Raw genomic sequence first — 20,855 nt, forward strand, 5'->3', positions numbered from 1 at the left:
ATTTTTTCTTGTTTACAATTGAAGACAAGCCTCAGTTCTAAAATCTCTGTTCCTCAACTCTAAAAAACGGAACTTATAATCTAGGAAGAGGTGTCAACATACGCATGCGTTCACACACACACACACACACACACACACACACACACACACACACACACACACACACACACACACACACACACACACACACACACACATACATACATACATACATACATACATACACATACACATACGCGCACACACACACACACACACACACACACACACACACACACACACACACCCACACACACACACACACACACACACACACATATATACATACAAATTAGCGAAACGCTAAAAAACATACAAATCCGAAACGCCAATCCGAGAACAAAAACCTGTGAAACACAAAACATAAAACAAACAAGACAACAACAAACAACCAGTACAACAATCTAATCTAAGCAAAAATTAAATGTCAGAAACAAACCAAAACAGGAAATACAGAAATAAAAACTAAGCCAATAATAACAAAAAACCTAAAACCAACCTAAAATAAACCTGAAACAAATCTAAAATTAACCAGTAGAAAAAGAACTTATCAAAACGCATAAGATCAACTCTTACTTCTCTGACCTGTTTAAACTCCGACAAAATTAAAACACTAAATGAAAACATACAATACAGTACCAAATTGAACATTAACGTTAATCCACAATAATCAGGAGAATATATAACTAACAAAAATAAAACCATCAAACCCCACAAAAGCAAAATCAAAGACATCAACGCCTGAAACTAATAAAATAAATCAATACACATAAAAACAAAAGCAAAACAAACCTAACAAAACCAAACACAAATCGAAAACCGGCAAAATAACTAAAAACAAAATAATAAACCAAGGCACAAAACCCTAACAAAAGCATAGACAATTATAATAACCCTAAATATCAATCCTATCACTCAGAAGGTCCGGCGCGGGACATTCTTCTGACTTACAATCGTGGTCGGCCGGCTTTTGAGAACGGAGAGAGTTTGCGCAGGTAGGAGGAACCCCATTCTTTTCAACTCACAGTCATTGACTTAATATTACTCTTTACCACAATGAAAACAAAGCCCTTTATTTTCTTTATACGATTTTACTACGTGGCCGAATCCCAAAACACCAGAAACATCTGGTGACGTTTAAATATTCTTTTGTTTTACATGATTCGTTATCAATAAACAACCTACCCTTTTCCAAGAACATCGTACGCAAAAGCTTGTCGCACTCAATTATATAATGAACAACATTATATTATGAAAAAAATATCTTGGAGTATGGATGGACACCAGGATGCGTTTCGGCACCCAGGTCTTGGCGGCCTGCTCGGAGGCTGAAAAGAGATCATGCCTTTGGTTGCTAGATTACTGCCGAACTGTGGGGGACCGAGGCAGCAGAGGAGGAGGCTGCTGTCTGGAGTGATATACTCCACGTTACTTTACGGTCCCGAGATATGGGGAGGGGTCATTAGATACGGCATATACAGGGGTGCTTTCGAATCAATACACAGAAGGAGCTGCCTCCGTATTACAGCTGCATATCGCGCGGTTTTTCGAGAACTAGTCGAAGTGTTAGAGAGAATATTACCTGTCAATCTGGAGATCACACGCAGAAAGAAGATTAAAGATCAACGGACGTCAAAAACTGCGGAAAAAGGAGATTGGCTAGCTCCATCAGGAAGAAATGAGGAGAGAATGGTAGATGCGGTAGGACGCTAGTGGTAGAGGTCGAGGTCACTGAATAATTGGGGACCTGAGAAGTTGGTGTGAGAGGGCCCATGACTCGCTGGATTACTGTCTCTCACACAGTTTCTAGCGGGCCATGGGGGGTTCAGAGAATATCTTTTTAGATTTAAGCTAGATCACTTCGCTAGCTGTCCCGTGTATGTCGACGAGAGCCATGGGAGGTTCAGAGAATATCTTTTTAGATTTAAGCTAGATCACTCCACTAGTTGTTCGGTATGTGTAGACGAGAAAGAGACAGCATATCACGTCTTCTTTCGCTGCCCCCCGATTTGAGGATATGAAAAGGGAAATATTGGACACCATAGATAAAAGGGAAATGTTCCTCTCAGAGAAACTGCAGCAGATCATGTTAGAAAGCGCGGAAAACTGGACGGCTGTAGCAAGGTTTGCTAGGAAGATTATGGAGGAGCTGTACGTCAGGGAGAAGTCTCGCAGGGGTAGAAGAAGGGATCGTTGGAGGGTGCAGAAACGGACAGGCACGCGGCTCAGAGCCTAGGGGGTTTCCCGTATGTGTGGGGATCCCGTGGGTGGGATGAGGTTGTGGGCACTCTGCTCCCGCGTCCAATGTTGACTCGTGAAGTAAGTTTACTATAGTGTTCGATTTTCTGTGAGTTGTTTGTTTATGTGACTGGCTTTGATGTGATGTATGGTATGTGCGACGTGAGGTATGTTTTCTGAGTGATGATTGGATGTTATGGAGTGTGTGGTAAGATTTAGTCTGATGTTTGGTATCTTGTGGGTGTGAGGTCCGTGTCTGTTGAGTGTGGTGTTTGAATGTGTGCGAGGGCATATTACTCCTTTCCTGAGGTAATGCACACCAGCTGTGCCAGGAAGGGTGGGTAGCCAGGGGTGGAGGTTTAGTCGGTAGTGCGCAGGAACATATACGCATTTAGTAACATCTTGCGGGACTCAGCCCTTATACTGAATATGTAAAATAACACTGACAGACTATTTATTCTATATCCATTTCCAAATTTCTGTCAAATCAATCTGTAAATAAAACATCAAAAGATAATCAGAGAAGTTGACTTCTTCTTTGGAAAAAACTACACAGGGAAATTGGGAGATTGTTTTAAATATACAAACCAGATATATGTTTTTTTTCTTGATATCACCACATAAGCTTGAAGCTTGTGCGTGGGATATATGGAAATGGAATTTTGTAGCGTATGAAAAATGCCATCCTTGACAGGGATTCGAACACAGAATCTACGGATGAAAGGCCGAGACGCTACTACTACGCCACGGCGATCGGCGTAGTGGTAGGGTGGTAACGCATATTTCCTATGAAAGGAATTCCTTATGGCATTTCACAATTCAAGTGAAATTTTATATTCGCCTAAGGCTGAAGTAAATTTTCCCTCAAAATTTATCATATAGATCCGCGCACTAGCTAAGAATAGAAAAAATAGTTTACTTTAAAACTAGTCACTGATTCCAACGATGATGCTACTATAAAAAAAAATTTCCAAGTTTAACAGAATTTGAAAAATGTTCATTTTTCTCTAAAAATTATTATTTGTTATCATCATTATTAAATATTAAGATAATAATCTTCATCTTATTCCATACTTACTGATATTAAAACTACGGAGCAGTTTTATGTTTTAAATTAAATTATTCATCATAACGAAATTATTCCAGAAAATAATAATTTTTAAGAAATTACTGATTTTTTATGTATATCCTAGGCAGTTTCAAAGTTGCAATAGTATAATAAGTAAAAGCAAAACTCTGGGAAAATAATTTCTCTGAAAATTTATTTTTTTAAATAAATCCCGAATAATCAGTAAAACCTATTTTTTCATGCGAAGGTAAAAAAATGCAACAACTTTATGTCGGCAAAACTCAATATTTACTTTTTGTCACACAGTAATAAATAAAAATGTTACAAATAATACTGTACACATTAAAAAAAGTCTTTAATATTTTGTTATAGATTAATATTTTTTTAAGTATTTGCAAAAGACCCCATTTAACCAATTTTTTTACTAAATTACGAACTGAGTAATATGTAAAAAAATAGTCGAGAAGGGAAATTTTTTTTAGTTGTCAGTTTTTTGAGAAAGAATTTCAATAACAAAATTAAATTTCATAAATTTGCAGAAAAATAATGTTTCCCTACCTCTTTCTGTCTGTTGTTATGAAACAGACTATTATTATGCATTAAATTCAATGACAGATGTAACGCGACTAATATAAGTAGTCACACTCATTAAACAAATGTATACCACCTATTGCAATGCAATTCCTGCATGTTACTGATGTACAGTAGTGTAAATGAGATGAGAGCTATTTTATCGACTCACCCACCAGTACCGTCTGCACCTTATTAAGTACCGCTAGACTATATTGTCGGTAGGTGTGAATGAGCAATATTTACAGATATACATCATTCACACTTTCCAAGATTTAGCACATTCCTGTTAAAACCAACTAAAATACAATATAATAAAAAATATTATACTGCATTTGATAATATTACATTATTTGATAATAAAATACTTATTTCCATTCCATGCGGTTTTACTACTACAAAACAGAATAAATATAACAAAATTAAAAAAAAAATAAAGACACATTAATTGATATATCTTCTCTCTGGTGCGTTGTTTGTTTGTAGTATGTCCTTACATTTTTATTTTAGCTGCTACAGGCGCAGAGCGACCATGTAGTAGTACGTCGGGCGGCTACGCGCAGCCGAATCTCTCCCGTTCCCTGTGCTCTTTAGTTTGAATGAAGCGCTTTTTGTGTTAAAAAATGGCAACTCAAGAAACAGTTAAATTTGCAGGCAAGAAGCAGTCCGTTGTCAATTAATTTAGAAATCTGAACAAACAAGTTTATGGAAAAATAATTATTTTAATTTTTACGATTCTTACAGTGTTAACGACGATGAAATCATTACATCGTTTTCGAAATACGCATGATATTTTTTTCTTACAAATTTTATGGCCGCTTTATAAATATAAAAAAAATTCCTTTATCAAAAGAAAGAATGCAATATTTACATAATTATTATTTGCGTAATTAATGCTTTTTATTGAACTGTTTGTCTTATGAACGCGCAGTGCAATTATATCATACTGTAATAGTACTAATACTGTATGAAAAGTTTTTTTCTTGATTAATAATTTTTCTCCTTTTTAAAGAAGCTTCAATTATCATTTAAGCGAACTAAATTAAAGAATTTCACGTTTAAGACAACTCTAATACAAGAGGACCTTTGCTTTATACCATCGTACACATTTGCGCTTTCATCATAATTTAACACGTCCGAGAAAAAAATCTAATTTAAGATATCGAAGTATTTTTGCTTTCAGATCGCAATAACCTATCTAAGGCGGAAAGAAGAAAAATCTAATGTAGGGTCATGATGCTGGTTTAGCTTCTTAATTTTTTTGAGTCCTGTGACCCAGCAATTTTCTTCTTTATCAATTAGTGAATTGTTTCAATTGCATTGTTTAATAACTTATTCCTTTTAAACAGCAGAGCATATTCATGAGTTAGTATTCTATTCGTTCAGTTCAAAATGTAAGTGATACAATGTTTAACTTTTTGTTCTAATTTATTCGTAAGAATAGGTGCAGGGCACAGGCCCCTTAATTATTCTATTCAAGCATGTGTTTGTAAAAAAAAATATTACTTAACCTTTAGATCATGTTCATTCATACAGAGATATAGACGAGTATTACATTAGTTTTAGTACAAATGTTAACGGTTAGGTAAAACCATCTGCTTAACCATATATTAATAAGTATTAGTTCCTTTAATTTTTTTTGTGTGTTATTATTATTTATATTTCTACTGTTTTCTGTAATCTTTTATTTCGATGACGATTATTTTTGTACAATCGTCATCGAAATAACTGCCATTACTAACCCAGTGGTTCCCAGACTTTTTCAAGTCTCGGCGTTCTTGTTGAATCCAGATTTTCTCAAGGCGCGCTATGTCAAATTCTAACAAGTACATTTTCTGAAACTACCAATAACGTTTTGCAAGGGTTATGCTAACAGAAAAAATAAAACGTATTTTAGATAAAAGAGTGTGATTTAAAAAATTTTTCTATTTATAATAATTAGTTGGATGAATGAGCCTTTTACCGCCACACATTTTTTCAAACTGTGGAGTTAATCTCGCCAGAGCCCCCCCCCCCCGCATTTCCGTCTCTAAATTGATTTTTACACGATATTTATATTTTATTACAGCAGCTGTCGGAAACCCAGCTTCACCTAAATAAGAAATCGCAAATGGAAATAAAATACTTTAAGCTTTACGTCTTAGGAATGGATAGTCGTCTTTTTAATCTTGACATCCAAGATTCACTTAATCCCATACTGTTAAATTGTGTTTCCAACGTCTTGTAACAAGACAACTAATCAGTTCACTTTTTCTGCAGCAGTAAATTGAGATGGAGCAGCGGCAATGAATCTTTAATTTACGTAAATTTATCGGTACTATCATTTTTTTAAATATTTGTCAATGCAGGTGATAAGCTCCGATAAGTTCTTGAAAATAGATCTTATACCTCGAGAGGAATCAACTTCATTGGAGGTCAAAAACTGTTTCAAGAAGAGGAAACATTCTTTGCCTCTATTTACTCATTTTTCTTTTCCATACCCTTAATTTTTCCATAAAAGCTAAACCTTTTTCTAACAACGTTAAAAGATGCACGTTGCTTTTCTGCAGGAGAGAATCAAAGAATTCGGCTTTTAAAATGTATCACATAAAAATGCTAATTTTTCTAAAAAAATCTTGATTCAAAAATTGTTCGGTAGTTGTATTCCTCCTCTTTAAGAAAACATAAATTTCTAATCGCAGGTGAAACCTACTAGAAACACATTATCACGAGCAACCCATCGTTTAGTGCTGTAATACAACAAACAGATGTTTGGATTTTATTTCGTTACATAGGCTTTTGAAAAATCTTGGCGCGAGTTTCAAACCGCCGAGTTTTTATAAAGTTTGCTACATTCACCCCATATTCTAAAACCTGGTTCATTGTAGAACTGAGATATTTTTATGGAAGTTCTTTCCTAGGAAAAACGCAGTGGATCCACAATATTTCATGGCTTTATTTCGAATAAAAGCCTGCAAATCTCCACAACATCCAGACACAGAACAAGCACCATCAGTACGGTAGTCTTGAGCCTTTGCACTAGCAGTAATACTTTTACAGAATAGGTTTTCTACAATGTTATTACCATTTATAAACCGTACATAGCAAATAAAGTGACAATCACTTTAATTATTTGTGGCCTCGTCCACTTGCAAGCCAATCCTTTCCCTTCTAACTTTTTAATTAAATGATTTTTGAGGTCCTCTGCTATTAGTTGTATTCTGCGGCTGATGGTGTTATTGGGCAATGGCACTTTTTAAAATAGCTTCCTAGCAGACTCACCGATCTGTAAAGTTTTATTATTTTTAAATCTTTGATTATTTATGGTTCAGTTTGGTTTCTTCGTTTATTAGAAGTTTCGTTGTTTGTGTTTTTGAGTTAGTTTGTATTGTTTTCAGTTATATTTGTTTGTTTTTAGATTATTTAGTTTGGTTGCTCGGATAGCCTAGACTATCTGTGTTATTTGTTTGTGGGTGGTGGTTTACTAGTTGTTAAATATTTTAGGGGTTTTTCTTTTAAGATTTTGTTGTTTGTTCTTTTGCTATAAGTGATTTGTTCGTTGAGCTTATATTTCATTTTAGTTAGTTGTGGTTTATTAGTATCGTTGTTTTCGTTAGTTACAGCCTATCAACGGTAGCCATCTTTGTTTGCCTAGTTGGTTCATTTATTTTGTTTACGTTAAGGAGGTTGATTGGTTGTTCTGTTTATAGTAGTTTTTTTTGTTTGATTACTGTTTGGACATTTAGCTAAAAGCTAAATGTCCAAACAAGTGTTTTATTTGTCATCTTAGCATGAGTAATGAACCCGAGTTGGAGGAAGGATCACGTTCTCCGGGGTATCTCTGGAGAAAGGCAGCGGTAGGGAGAAAACACAAAAAAATGCGCGAATCTAAAGTGCAAGCTGAGCACAACATAAAGTGCAGAAGAATGGAACGCGAGATGCCACAGAAGGAGACGGAAGCTGAAGAAAGAGAAGTTAAGGAGATAAGGTGGCTCAGGGTCCAAAGGGTTCGGATTTTGATTCGGAAGTAGAATTAATGGAGAAGTTGTTTGGTCCAACTAGTCAAACCAAGCAGGTCTTAATGTAGGGACATATCCTTACGGATCCTTACATATCCTTAAGGGATTAAAACCTTAGAGAATAAAACCTTAGAGAGGCCAATGCCAGTCAGGTTTCCAATTAAACCGATCTTTACAAGCGTGTAACTGCAGTTAATCAATCAGGGAAGGCGACTGAAGAAAGCCCAGTGTTTTTATTTAACGATGAAAAAAAATGCTTATTATGTTACTCCTTAATCACGTATATTAAGGATCACGCTGTTCTACGCGGAGCGTCTTAGTTCGTAGCGGAATGGAAGGTAATTCAGGTGGTAATGATTTTGAAACTAGGGAAGCCTGCACACGAGGTTTCTTCTTACATACCAATTAGCACATTAGAGCACATTAGCATTATTAGATTAGTCACATCTAAATTATTTGAAAAACTATTAGTTTGCAGTCTTAGGCGGTTTTGGCTTAGGCGTGAGGAAGGGAAGTAATTCCGGACCACCAATCTGGGTTCAGGTACGGCCACTCTACCATCGATCAAACCCATAGAGTCGTTAAGGTCATTAGTGGATATCTGGAGGAAAGAGAATTCTGCTCGGCGGTATTCTTAGATATACAACAGGCCTTCGACAACGTATGGTTGCCTGGTCTGCTCTATAAATTCAAATTAAAACTTTCCAACTCAACTAGCTTGTCTTACGGAATTATCTTAAGGAACGATTCTCTTAGGTAAGCTGTAATGATTAATTATCGAGTTTCTTCGACATTAGGTCGAGTGTCCCAGAGGGCTCTGTACTGGGCCTTTGCTGTATTCACTGCAAAAATCCAAACCTGGAAATGTGTTATCGCCACACTTGTCGATGACACGGCTATCATTGCTGTTAACGAAGACTCTGAACTAGCCTTACGGGATCTGCAAATGGCATTGTACTTTGTCTACGCGTGGCAGAAAAAATGAAGGATTAAAGTTAATCAGAATAAATGAAGCACGTCACATTCGCCATGAGAAGGAGTGACTGCCCCTGTGTGAACATGCTTGATCTCTCAGAGAGTGTGAGATACCTAGGACTGTACCTAGATCGGCGTTTAACCTGGAAGTATCATGTGAGGTAAGAAGAAAACAACTGAACGCGAAGTATAGGGAACTACACTGGCTTCTGCGGAGAAACTTACACCTCACATATTCCAATAAAGTTCTGATTTACAAAGTTATCCTACGACTATGAATCTCGTGGATTCGACCTCGTGGATTCGCAGTTCGTTCGTGTTTACATGGGTGGGCTGCGGTATTGAAGCCGGGAGACACCAGTAACCCCTGAGCGAGCGGCGCGTGGTATGAATGTCCTAAATGAAGATTGCCAGCGAGGTGGAAGTGAGAACAAATCAACGTGAGTGCAGTAGTTAGTCATAGTGTTATCTAGTCACTAGTTAAATTACAATCATTCAGTTAAAATAAGAAGATAAGTAGTCCAAGAAGGAACAGTACTTGATTGCTGTTCAGCTGTCAGAGACATAATCAGGAGATGGAAAGTGGGGAGGTGAGGGACAGCTCTCAGTGTAGTTGTCATCTATCCGTGCTTGCGCGGGTGGGCGGCGATGATGAATCTGTGGGATTCCCAAGCCTCCCTGCTTTGACATCCCTGGGGTTGTGCTATGCTTAATTATAAAACCGGCCCCGGGTGGCGAGGAACAGTGAAATAAGAGTTTTAGTCGGTAGGGTGCGGGCCCACATTAGTTCTAATAATAACATCTAGCCAAACTCGTGCGAGTCCGACACTCCTCCAGTTGTGGGGGTACGTAAATCTATTTCTCCGTAACACCAATAAAAAAATAAAGTATAGTAAACGTAGATATCATACAACGTTTTCTGAAAAAGGTAAATTTCAGAGGCTCGTGGTTAACACAGAACGATGAAATTCAAGTCAATCACTCAGCGATCAATCTGCTTGATAACAGCGGGGATGTTCGAAGGTTGAAATTTCTCCATGTGGGTCAGTTAGGGCTACTGAATAAGACATTTTGCAGTTACCATATCTAGTAATTCTATTTTTATTTACATTTTTTTTAATTTATAACTACAAGTTGTTTTGTTATTGTCAATTTGTACATTGGCATGTGTTTATTGACTTACTATCGCTTGATTATCTGTTTGTTTTTATTGATTATTTATTTGTTTATTTTTTGTTCTTATGGACTACGAAGTGAAGGGAGATATGTTCTTTTACTAATGAAATTAAAAAACATTGTTTACTGTACTGATAACCTTTCTGATGGACTGACTTATGGAAGTCCTTAAGAACCCTCTTTCATGCGCTTATAAAACTATTTATTACTTATGGTTCCACTTAAGGAGTCAATTATAAGTACGGGTGTACTAATTGTGGAAAAAAGGTCAAGACAAACGCTTAAATTATTGCGTATCGAAACTGAAGCAAAGCACGCGCGCGCGCGCGCGCACACACACACACACACACACAAGCGCGCATACATATATATATATATATATATATTAGATCACTTAGCTATATATTTATGTCTGAAATAGAACATAATTTTATCTAAAAAAAGAGATTAACTGTACCTGGCATGAGTCTTTTTTTCCTTCTGGATATCCTGCGCACAGCATATTATCAGTTATTCGTTTTTCACCGTAGGATGTATTCCTACACTCTTTGTTAGATAAAATCGGAACACTTACTTCATTTAAAGTTGGAGAAGTTGAACCTCCTGCGTTTCGGACACCCCATCCCGTCACTACTCCTTCTTCTCCTGAGAAACTTTTCTCTGTAGGAAATATATTTATTTTAGAAAAAAATAATTAATGTACGAGGTGTGTGAGAAAAGTAATGAGATTGGTAACACTGCGAGCGATCTAGCAACGCTGTATCTACCGGTCTGTACTAGACCCGTTTGTTCATCCCTTCCACATGCTCAGTACGAGTTTCAACTCCGTTCAGCCAACGCATTATTTTTGACAGCGCCATCAATGAAGTTGTGTTTTTTTGTGTGTTACGAAAATGGAGCATCGGAATTTAGAGCAACGTTGTGTTTTTAAACTTGGGGCATCCGCAAGTGTGATCTTTGAAAATTTGAAACAGGTCTATGGGGAACATTGCTTATCAAGAGCACAAATTTTCCGCCGGCACAAATCATTTTTGGAAGGGCGAGAACACGTTGAAGATCAACCTCGCTCAGGGAGACCTTCAACTTCTAAATCTGACGAAAATGTTGAGCGTGTGAGGGTTCTTGTGAGATCAGACCGTCGTTTAACAATAAGGATGATGAATGAACAGTTAAATTTAAACGCTTTCACCGTACATCAAATTTTGACAAACGATTTGGACTTGCGAAACGTTTGTGCCGAAAAATCTCACAACGGAACAGAAGGACAGTCGAAGAAACGTGTGTCTTCTTGAGAGGATTGACAATGACCAAGAATTCTTCAATCGTGTGATCACAGGTGATGAATCCTGGATATTTGAGTACGATCCTGAAACAAAGCGTCAAAGCGAAGAGTGGCACACTCCGTCATCTCCTTGACCGGAAAAATGTCAAGTGAGCAAATCAAAGATCAAAATCATGCTGATTTGCTTTATTGACAGTAGGGGTATCGTGCATAAAGAATTTGTTCCCCCAGGACAAACTGTCAACCAAGTGTTTTACAAAGCTGTCCTTGAAAGGCTCAGGAAAAGAGTGATTCGCGTGAGACCAGACATTGCAAATAAGTGGATGCTTCATCATTACAATGCCCTGTGTCACACGGCCGTTTCTATCACGGAATTTCTGACCTCAAAACGCATTCCTACGATTCCTCAACCCCCCTATTCACCTGATTTGAGTCTTGTGACTTTTTCCTTTTCCCGAAATTGAAACATGTCTTAAAAGGACGTCATTTTAGTACTCAAAAGACTGTGACCGACCAGTTAAAAGCTCTACCAGTTGAAGCCTTCCAGCGCTGCTACCAGGAGTGGGAACAACGATTCCGCCGGTGTATAGCTGCCCAAGGGAAAACTACTTTGAAGGGAATAATATTGTTGTTTGAATAAAATAAAAACTTTGTCAAGTAAAAAGTCAGTCTCATTACTTTTCTCACACACCTCGTATTTAATTTGGATATTTTACTAAAATTTTACTGCAGTAAACAATTGTCTACTATACGTTTTGCACAATTTTATTTTCATAATCTTAGTGTTAATATTTTTTTATTCATCAAAAATAATTAATATAACTTATTATGTCATTAACACAGTACATACAACACACAAATATTTTTATATATGTATATACTCATATTTATATATATATTCTCTATGTTTAACATGTTTTAATTACTTTATTAAATTACACCTTTGAGAATGTAATATAAATACGATAGTATACATTTATTTTTCATCCTTCATTCACTCTAATAATTTCATTTCTGTCGCCAAAATAATTATATTTTTTATTAATGTGATGGGTAGCAATGTTATAAATGAATATTCTAGGTGTTAAAAATAATTTTTATGTTGTTTTTGACTAGCAAGTAATGAAAATTTGGTTTAATAATCCACATTCTGAATTGTAATATACTGGTACATTATTATCACTATTCTGATTTATAAATTTTTACCTCGTTAATAATATTTTTGTTATTTTTGCGTGAATTTTTTAAATGAAAATTAAAAATATTTAATAACTATTTGTATGTGTATTCTGTTAGAGGAAACGTATTCGTTTCACTCATCTAGTTTTGAAGATCAGTGCGTGAAACAATTGTTTCGGATTGAAGGCAGAAAATTACATCACTGAGATACTATTTCTATTTTAATTTTAAACTTTAAACATATCACTCACCTCAAAAAAAAAAAATTACGATTAAGGTTACCATCTAAATGTATTTATATATATATATACACACGTTTCATCTTTCTTTCTGTTTCGATAACTAATTTTAAAGCATTAAAATTTTCTTAATTGTTAATATGTTTGCAAAAAATACACTTCATATTTTAATTTACAACATAACAATTACAAGACTTCAGTTTTTGTATTTAACATTTTCTGCTCCTCAAAAGAAAGCAAATAAATTTATGTTAACTGGGGTACTGAAATATAGTATATAAGACTTACTGGTCGGTGGAAGACAAACCGGTCGGAGTCCGGGTGATCCTTCAAGTTCTAAATCTTCATCCAACTGAAGAATAGCAATATCATTATTAAACGTACGATCGCTATAACCTGGGTGTTTAATTATACGTTTTATGTTGCGATCAATATGCACCGTTTCATTGTCGACGTCTCTGTTGTGTTCTAGTAGTCTAACGGATATCTTCTTTTTATTGAACCTGAACAAAAAAGAAGTCAAATGGACAAATATTTATTTTAGAAATAATAAACTTTCAGTAGTTAAAATATTTAATATCATATTATTTAATGCAAGTCTGTGTGTTTTTAATTTGAACTTATTTCTTTACCATATAAAATATGGTGAAAAAAGCACCAGATCATTCATACGCATTCATCAGTATTAATAGACTTTGAGGTAATAGACAAAAACGTAAACTTATTAGTAACTTTTTCAAGTAAATATGAATTAAGTTCCAATACAGTAATTTACTTAATATTATTGTACATTAAATTAAGAGTTTACAGAAAATGCTTATTTTTCTATTATGGTAGTGCTAATCATGTGATAAGATTTGATATACATTGAGAAATGAATATTTAAAAGAATTTTATCATTTGTATTTGGTAATCGAAGTTCAAGCATGACAGATAGCGATAGGCGTGTGTGTATCTTTTAGTAAGTAATTAATAAATTATATATATAATTGCTACAAATCATGAGACCTTGCCGATGGTGAGGGTACTTGAATGCTCAGTAATACAGAGTAGCTGGACCGAAGGTGCAGCCATATTGGAGAAGTATCTGTTCAGAGCCAGACAAAGGAATGATTTCTGAAAGAGGGCAGCAGCTCTTTCAGTAGTTGTTAAGGGCGTAGAATAGGAGGAATTAAACAGCCATATTAACATCACTCAATCTTCTGAGTACTGCGCAGCTGAAAGCAATGAAAAACTACAGCTGCTTTTTTCCAAGAAAATGTAACTCTCTACATTTTCATACAGCAAAGATGGAGGCTCCTGCCTTGGTGAAATATTCTGGAGGTAAACCAGTCCCCCGTTCCAATCTCCGGGTGTGGATTACTATGAAAGGGGTCACCAGAAAGTTAAAAAATAACATTCTACGAGTTGGAGCGTGGAATGGTAGAAGTCTAAAAAAGGTTGGTAGGCTACCAAATTTAAAGAGGGAATGGGTAGATTAAATGTAGATGTAGTAGGAAATGATGAGGTTCGATGAGAAGGAGAAAACGATTTTTGGTCAGGTGATTTTAAAATAATTAACACAGCTTCAAATAAAGGGCAGGCAGAAGTAGGTTTCATAATGAACCAGAAGATAGGGAAGAGAGAGAGTAGATTATTTCAAAATGCGTAGCAATAGAATTATTGTAATTAGGATAAAATCAAGGCCTAAGCCTACAACGATTGTTAACGTCTATATGCCTGCAAGTACCATGATGATGATGATGAAGTAGAGTGTGTATACGAAGAAACTGATGAAGCAATTGAACACATAAAAGGACATAAAAATTTAATAATAGTTGGAGATTGGAATGAAAGCATTAGAAAAGGCAAGGAAGGAAATATTGTGGGTGAATATAGGCTGGGCAAAAGGAATGAAAGGAATGGGCAAGAGGAATACAGTTTTACACAAGGTATAATTTAGTAATTGCCAACACCTAGTTTAAAAATCATAATAGAAGAATATACACATGGAAAAAACTAGGTGGTAGTACAAGGCATCAGATAGATAATATCATGATTAAACAAAGATTTAGAAATCAACTCGTTGACTGCAAAGCTTATCGTGGAGCAGACATTGATACTGACCATAATTTAGTGATAATGAAATGTAGATTGTAGTTTAAAAACCTGAAGGAAAGGTGTCAGGTGAATTGGTGGAATTTAGAGAAGCTTGAGGAAGAGGAGGTAAAGAAGATTTTTGAGGAGGACATCCAAAGAAGTCTGAGTAAAAAAGATAAGTAGAAAATGTAGAAGAAAAATGGGAGGATGTTAAAAAGGAAATTCTTAAATCAGCAGGTGTGAACTTAGGCGAAGCAAAGAGAACTGGTAGAAAATCTTAGATGTCAGGATATAATGCAGCTGATGGATGAATGTAGAAAATGTAAGAATGCTAATGATGAATTAAGTAAAAGGAACTATCGACAGTTAAGAAGTACTATAAACAGGAAGTGCAAATTAGCAGAAGAAGAGTGGATTAAAGAAAAGTGTTCAGTAGTGGAAAGAGAAATGAACATTGGTGAAATAGATGGAGCGTACAGGAAAGTTAAGGAAAATTTTGGGGTACATAAATTAAAATCTAATTATGTGTTCAAAGATGGTACACCGATTTATAATATGAAAGAAAAAGTTAACGATACTAGTTAACCTTTTTCTAGTTAAGTGGGTGGAATATATTGAAGAGTTATACGGAGGAAATGAATTAGAAAATGGTGTTATAGAGGAAGAAGAGGAAGTCAAAGAGGATGAAAAGAGAAATACAACACTGAGAACTGTATATAAGAGAGCACTAAAAGATTTGAATGGCAGAAAGCTCCTGGAATAGACAGGATATGTGCAGAATTACTGTGCAGTACAGGTGAGGAAGCGATAGATAGATTATACAAACTTGTGTAATATTTATGAAAAAGTGGTAGTTCTTTCAGACTTCAAAAAGAGTGTTATAGTCATGATACCAAAGAAAGCAGGAGCAGATAAATGTGAAGAATATAGAACAATTAGCTTAACTAGTCATGCATGTAAAATCTTAACTAGAATTCTGTACAGAAGAATTGAGAGTAGAGTGGAAGAAGTGTTAGGAGAAGACCAATTTGGTTTCAGGAAAAGTATAGGAACAAGGGAAGCAATTTTAGTGCTTAATAGTAGTAAGAAGATTAAAGAAAAACAAACCAACATACTAGGGATTTATAGATCTAGTAAAGGCATTCGATAACGTAGACTGGAATAAAATGTTCAGCATTTTAAAAAGATTAGATTTCAAATACTGAGATAGAAAAACAATTGCTAACATTTACAGGAACCTATAATAATTGAAGAAAATAAGAAAGAAGCCATAATAAAAAAGGGAGTCTGACAAGGATGTTCACTATCCCTGTTAATTTTTAATCTTTACATAGAACTAGCAGTTAATGATGTTAAAGAACAATTTAGATCCGGAGTAACAGTGCAAGGTGAAAAGATAAAGAAGCTACGATTTGCTGATGATATAGTAGTTATAGCTGAAAGTAAAAAAGATTTAGAAGAAACCATGAACGGCATGGATGAAGTCCTACTCAAGATCTACCGCATAAAAATAAATAAGAACAAAACGAAATTAATGAAATGTAGAAATAACGAAGATGGACCACTGAATGTAAAAATAGGAAGAGAAGATATTATGGAAGTAGAAGACTTTTGTTATTTAGGAAGTAGAATTACTAAAGATGGATGAAGTAGGAGCGTTATAAAATGCTGAATAGCACAGACGAAACGAGCCTTTAATCAGAAATATAATTTGTTTACATCAAAAATTAATTTAAACATCAAGAAAACATTTTTGAAAGTATTTGTTTGGAGTATATGGAAGTGAAACTTGGAAGATAGGAGTACTTGAGAAGAAAAGATTAGAAGCTTTTGAAATGTGGTGGTATAGGAGAATGTTAAAAATCAGATGGGTGGATAAACTGACAAATGGTGGCCTTATAGGCCACATATTAAGGCATTATGGAATAGTCACTTTAATATTGGACGGTCAGGTAGAAGGAAAAAATTGTGCAGACAGGCAACGTTTGAAATATTTAAAACAAATTGTTAGGGTTGTAGGGGGTATACTGAAATGAAACCACTGGCCCTAGATAGGGAGTTTTGGAGAGCTGCTTCAAACCAGTCAAATGACTGAAAACAAAAATAAATATATAGTCGGTATTATAAAATATAATGTAATATTTAATTCTATTAATATTGTTTAATTATATTATTATAATAAAAAATAGAAATATTATAAATTATAAAAACGTAAATTTCTTATAACATTTAAATGTTTTTCATACGCTTTAGGTATTTAAGAAAGCTGAAAGTCGTTGTTATTAGTGATAATTTAATTTTTTAATTTCATTTAAGAATTATTTATATATTTTACAATTGGATGATAATTATCTATAACTTTATAAGAGTCGAGTTGCAATCATTTTTCAAGACGACAAAATAATATATATATCATTTCAAACTTTATTTAATTAAAGCTTTCAGTAACTGAGAATTAAAGAAATTAGAACTTTCAAAATTTTTTTTAATGAATAATTTTTTGTTTAAGATTTTTTTTAAAAGAAAATTTAAAACAGCTCACTTGGTAAGTGTTAATTAAAAAGTTACGTCTGTATATATGTTTTTCTTAGTTAATTGCGTTAGTTAATGGGCAAATTTACTATTGTTTATTTACATTTTACAATCAGAATGCAGTATGTTATTTTCTCATTTATACAGAATAAATCATTTCACAGATAGAGCTGAAGTATTACGTGACTTACTTTTTTGTAATCAAGAGCTCAATCTATCACTCACTTAACTCATGCAACTCTCTTTTCTATAAAATAATTAAATTTATGTTTTAAGACTAAAACAGGCATAAATATAAAAAGATTTTTTACTAAATACTTACTGATGTACACAATGTGCAGCGGTGAGAACATATCTACTATTTATTAGAGATCCTCCGCAGTAAAATCTCTTATTGTACATTAAAAGAGCCATCCATGGATACTGATTGACGTATGTTACTTGACCCCCAACTATTCGGGTTTCCTTATTCGCAATTCCACATTCTATAATAGAAGAAATGATAACACTACATTAATAATATTTTGTTGACAAATGCATTTTTTTAGAAATAAAATTTAAAAAATGTGATTTTATTATATTTTATTAGAATACGTTCAATTGCACTACGAAAATTTCAGCTACGATTCGTAAAAAGACACAAGTAAATATGGACATTTTAGAATTTGATAAATGTTTTGGTCGCATGTTTTTCTAAAAATTCACTTCAGTTTATAATTAACTATATTTATTTTGTTTATTTATTTATAAATGATCTTATTACTTTATTATTTATTTATTACAATATTCTTCATTATTTGAAATTTTAAATATGAAGTACAGTTTTAGATAACAAAAATTTATTTTGATATTAAAGAAAAGTCTATTTTCTGACTACAAAGGAAACGATAAAGCAAGAAAAAAACGTATGCAGCCATTTATTTCGAAAAATAAATAAAGGAAGTATTTTAGTCTCATTATTACATTCCTAGTTTGAGGAAAACATTTATAAAATTAGGTTATTTTAAATATTTTACTCACTAAATGGCTCACTAAATGAAATGACAAATTGATAAATGAATAAATAGATAATAATGAAGAAGGTACTAATAAATACCTATTTAGGATTATAATATGATAAAATAGAATCGTAAATGAATTCAGTAATAAATCAGCAAATAAATATCCGTGTCTGATAATATACTACGTCACTCAAGAAGAAATAGATGTCTTTATTCTTAAAGTAGACTGAGATGTGTGAAGATATTCAGAAATTGGAAAGGGTATGGATGTTTGAAGAGATTTGTAGAGTAGTTATGGAACTGGTATTTAAAAAGGGAAAAGGAAAAACTAGAATGGAAATAGCAACAGAAGATGGGGAGGTGGTTGATGGGAAGAACGAGCTTCTAGGTAGATGGAAACGATATGTGGGAGGACTTTACAAAGTAGATAAGAGACCAGAAATCCTAGGAATTGAAGATGAATCGGAAGTGTGTGAGGAGGAGAAAGGTTAGTACATTATGGAGGGAGAGGTAGAAAATGCCTAAAAGGAAATGAAGAACAGAAAAGCATGCGGAGTCAATGAAGTACCAGCTGAGCTATGGAAAGTTTTAGGGGAAAGGGGAATTAGAGATATCACAAGCCTGAGTAATTTAATATATGAGAGTGGTAATTGGCTGGAAGATTTTGTGAGTATTATTATGGTCTCAATTGAAAAGAAGAGTAATACATTGAAATGTGAGGAATATAGGGCCTTATATCGCATGCAGCTAAGATACTACTAAGAGTGTTGAATAGGTAACTTTATGGAAGACTAGAGAGATCAATTGGAGAAGAACAGTTTGGGTTTAGAAGGGGGAAGGGAACAAGGAATGCTATAGGGTTAATAAGAGTGATCGGAGAAAGATATATTGAAAAGCAGAGAGATTTATGTGCAGTCTTCATAGATCTGGAGAAGGCATTTGACAGGGTGGAATGGGATAAATTACTGATAATCTTAAAAGAAAAAAAATTTGCTTGGAGGGAAAGGAGATTAATAAGAAATCTGTACTTGTCACAGAAGGTAAAAATAAAGATTGGGAATGAGTTATCATAGGAAAGCAGACTTGGCAGAGGGGTGTGGTAGGGATGTTGCATGTCATCGACTCTGTTCAACTGTTACTTACTAGCGATAACTGAAAAGAGTCTAACTGGTAATAAGGGTGTAAATATTGGAGGAAGGAGGATAGAGTGTGTTAGGTTCGCTGAAAACATGGCAGTGTTGACAAAACGTGAGAACATGGATGAATAAAATGTTGAAAAGAATAAATCAAACTTGTGAGGAGTATGGGACAAAGAAGGCAAAAAGTATGATAATTAGAAAATCAACCTAAAGGACAACTATTAGGATTGGGTGAAATAAAGTTGAGCAAGTGGCATCCTTCAAGTACCTGGGGTGCATCATTAAGGAAGATATGAAGTGTGGTCAGGAAGTTAAAGTATGAATTTCTAGGGCAAGGGTAGCAATCAGCAAAATGAGGAGAGTGCTATGTAGCAAACTAGATCTGTGACTAAGAAAAAAAAACTTGCGAATTGTTTTGTGTGGAGTGTGACCCTTTATGGGGCAGAGATATGGGCTATTAGGAAGGGAGAGGAGAGAAGATTGGAGGCCTTTGAAATGTGGGTTTGGAGGATGTAAAAGATCAGCTGGATGGAGAGAGTTCAGAATGAGGAGGTGCTTCATAGAGTGGCAGAAGAGAGGGCTATTATTGAAACAATAAAAAGAAAAAAATGCAGTTGATTGGGGGCTAAGACATGACTGTCTGTTGGTGATGGCATCGGAAGGATTTGTAACGGGGAGAAAAGCAAGAGGTCAAAGACGAATGAAAATATTAGGTAATATAAAATGGAAAGGAAGTTACTATAAAATGAAACGGATAGCAAAGAATCGAGCAGAATGGAGGGCGGCCATGTGAAAATCTGCCTCTGGGCAGAATACTTGTTAATATTCTTAAAGTAGATTTTGTTTTAACTGTTATTTTTTTTCTTTAAATTTAGATATTAATTATTTTTAGCATTCAGCTATCAATAATTTTCATGTTTAACTACGATTTTTAAGTTTGAAATGTTTCATTGTTTCCTCGAAATAGAAGAATAATCTCAAATCAACATTTTAAGAAATGAATTATTCTTGATAAATGTCTCCTTTATCCATTGTGACCTTTACCTAGAATTAGACTCCACCTTAATACGTTTTAAAAGACAAATTTCTTCTTTAAGATTTTTCATAGTCTTCCCTGTATTAAATTCTCGATATAGGTAAATAAAGGTATCTCGGAAAAATGACCTACCGGAAAATTTAAAAGTGCATGTTTTCTTAATTTTGTTTTTAAATATAATTTTCCGCATGATTTCTGAGTCCAGTTTTCCAAAATTGTGACAAGAAAAGGTTTTTGTTAAGTGAAACCCTAAATTTTTATGAAATTTGAATAGAAAATGTCATTTTAAGAAGTTTTCTAAAC

General features: G+C 34.4%; 1 protein-coding gene across 1 annotated transcript in view; it reads right to left on the bottom strand.

Moving 5' to 3' along the window:
• LOC142318071 (trypsin-like) overlaps positions 1-20,855 on the bottom strand; it is a 78,611-nt gene that overhangs the window by 24,098 nt on the left and 33,658 nt on the right. Inside the window, exons 3-5 of the mRNA XM_075354593.1 lie at positions 17,699-17,861; positions 13,054-13,268; positions 10,523-10,725 (exon numbers count right to left, since the gene is read on the bottom strand). Of these exons, the coding sequence (XP_075210708.1) occupies positions 10,523-10,725; positions 13,054-13,268; positions 17,699-17,861 (581 nt within the window). The remainder of the gene's footprint in view (positions 1-10,522; positions 10,726-13,053; positions 13,269-17,698; positions 17,862-20,855) is intronic.

The sequence above is a fragment of the Lycorma delicatula genome, chromosome 1, assembly GCF_047948215.1.
Source record: "Lycorma delicatula isolate Av1 chromosome 1, ASM4794821v1, whole genome shotgun sequence".
NCBI classification, from domain to species: domain Eukaryota; kingdom Metazoa; phylum Arthropoda; class Insecta; order Hemiptera; family Fulgoridae; genus Lycorma; species Lycorma delicatula.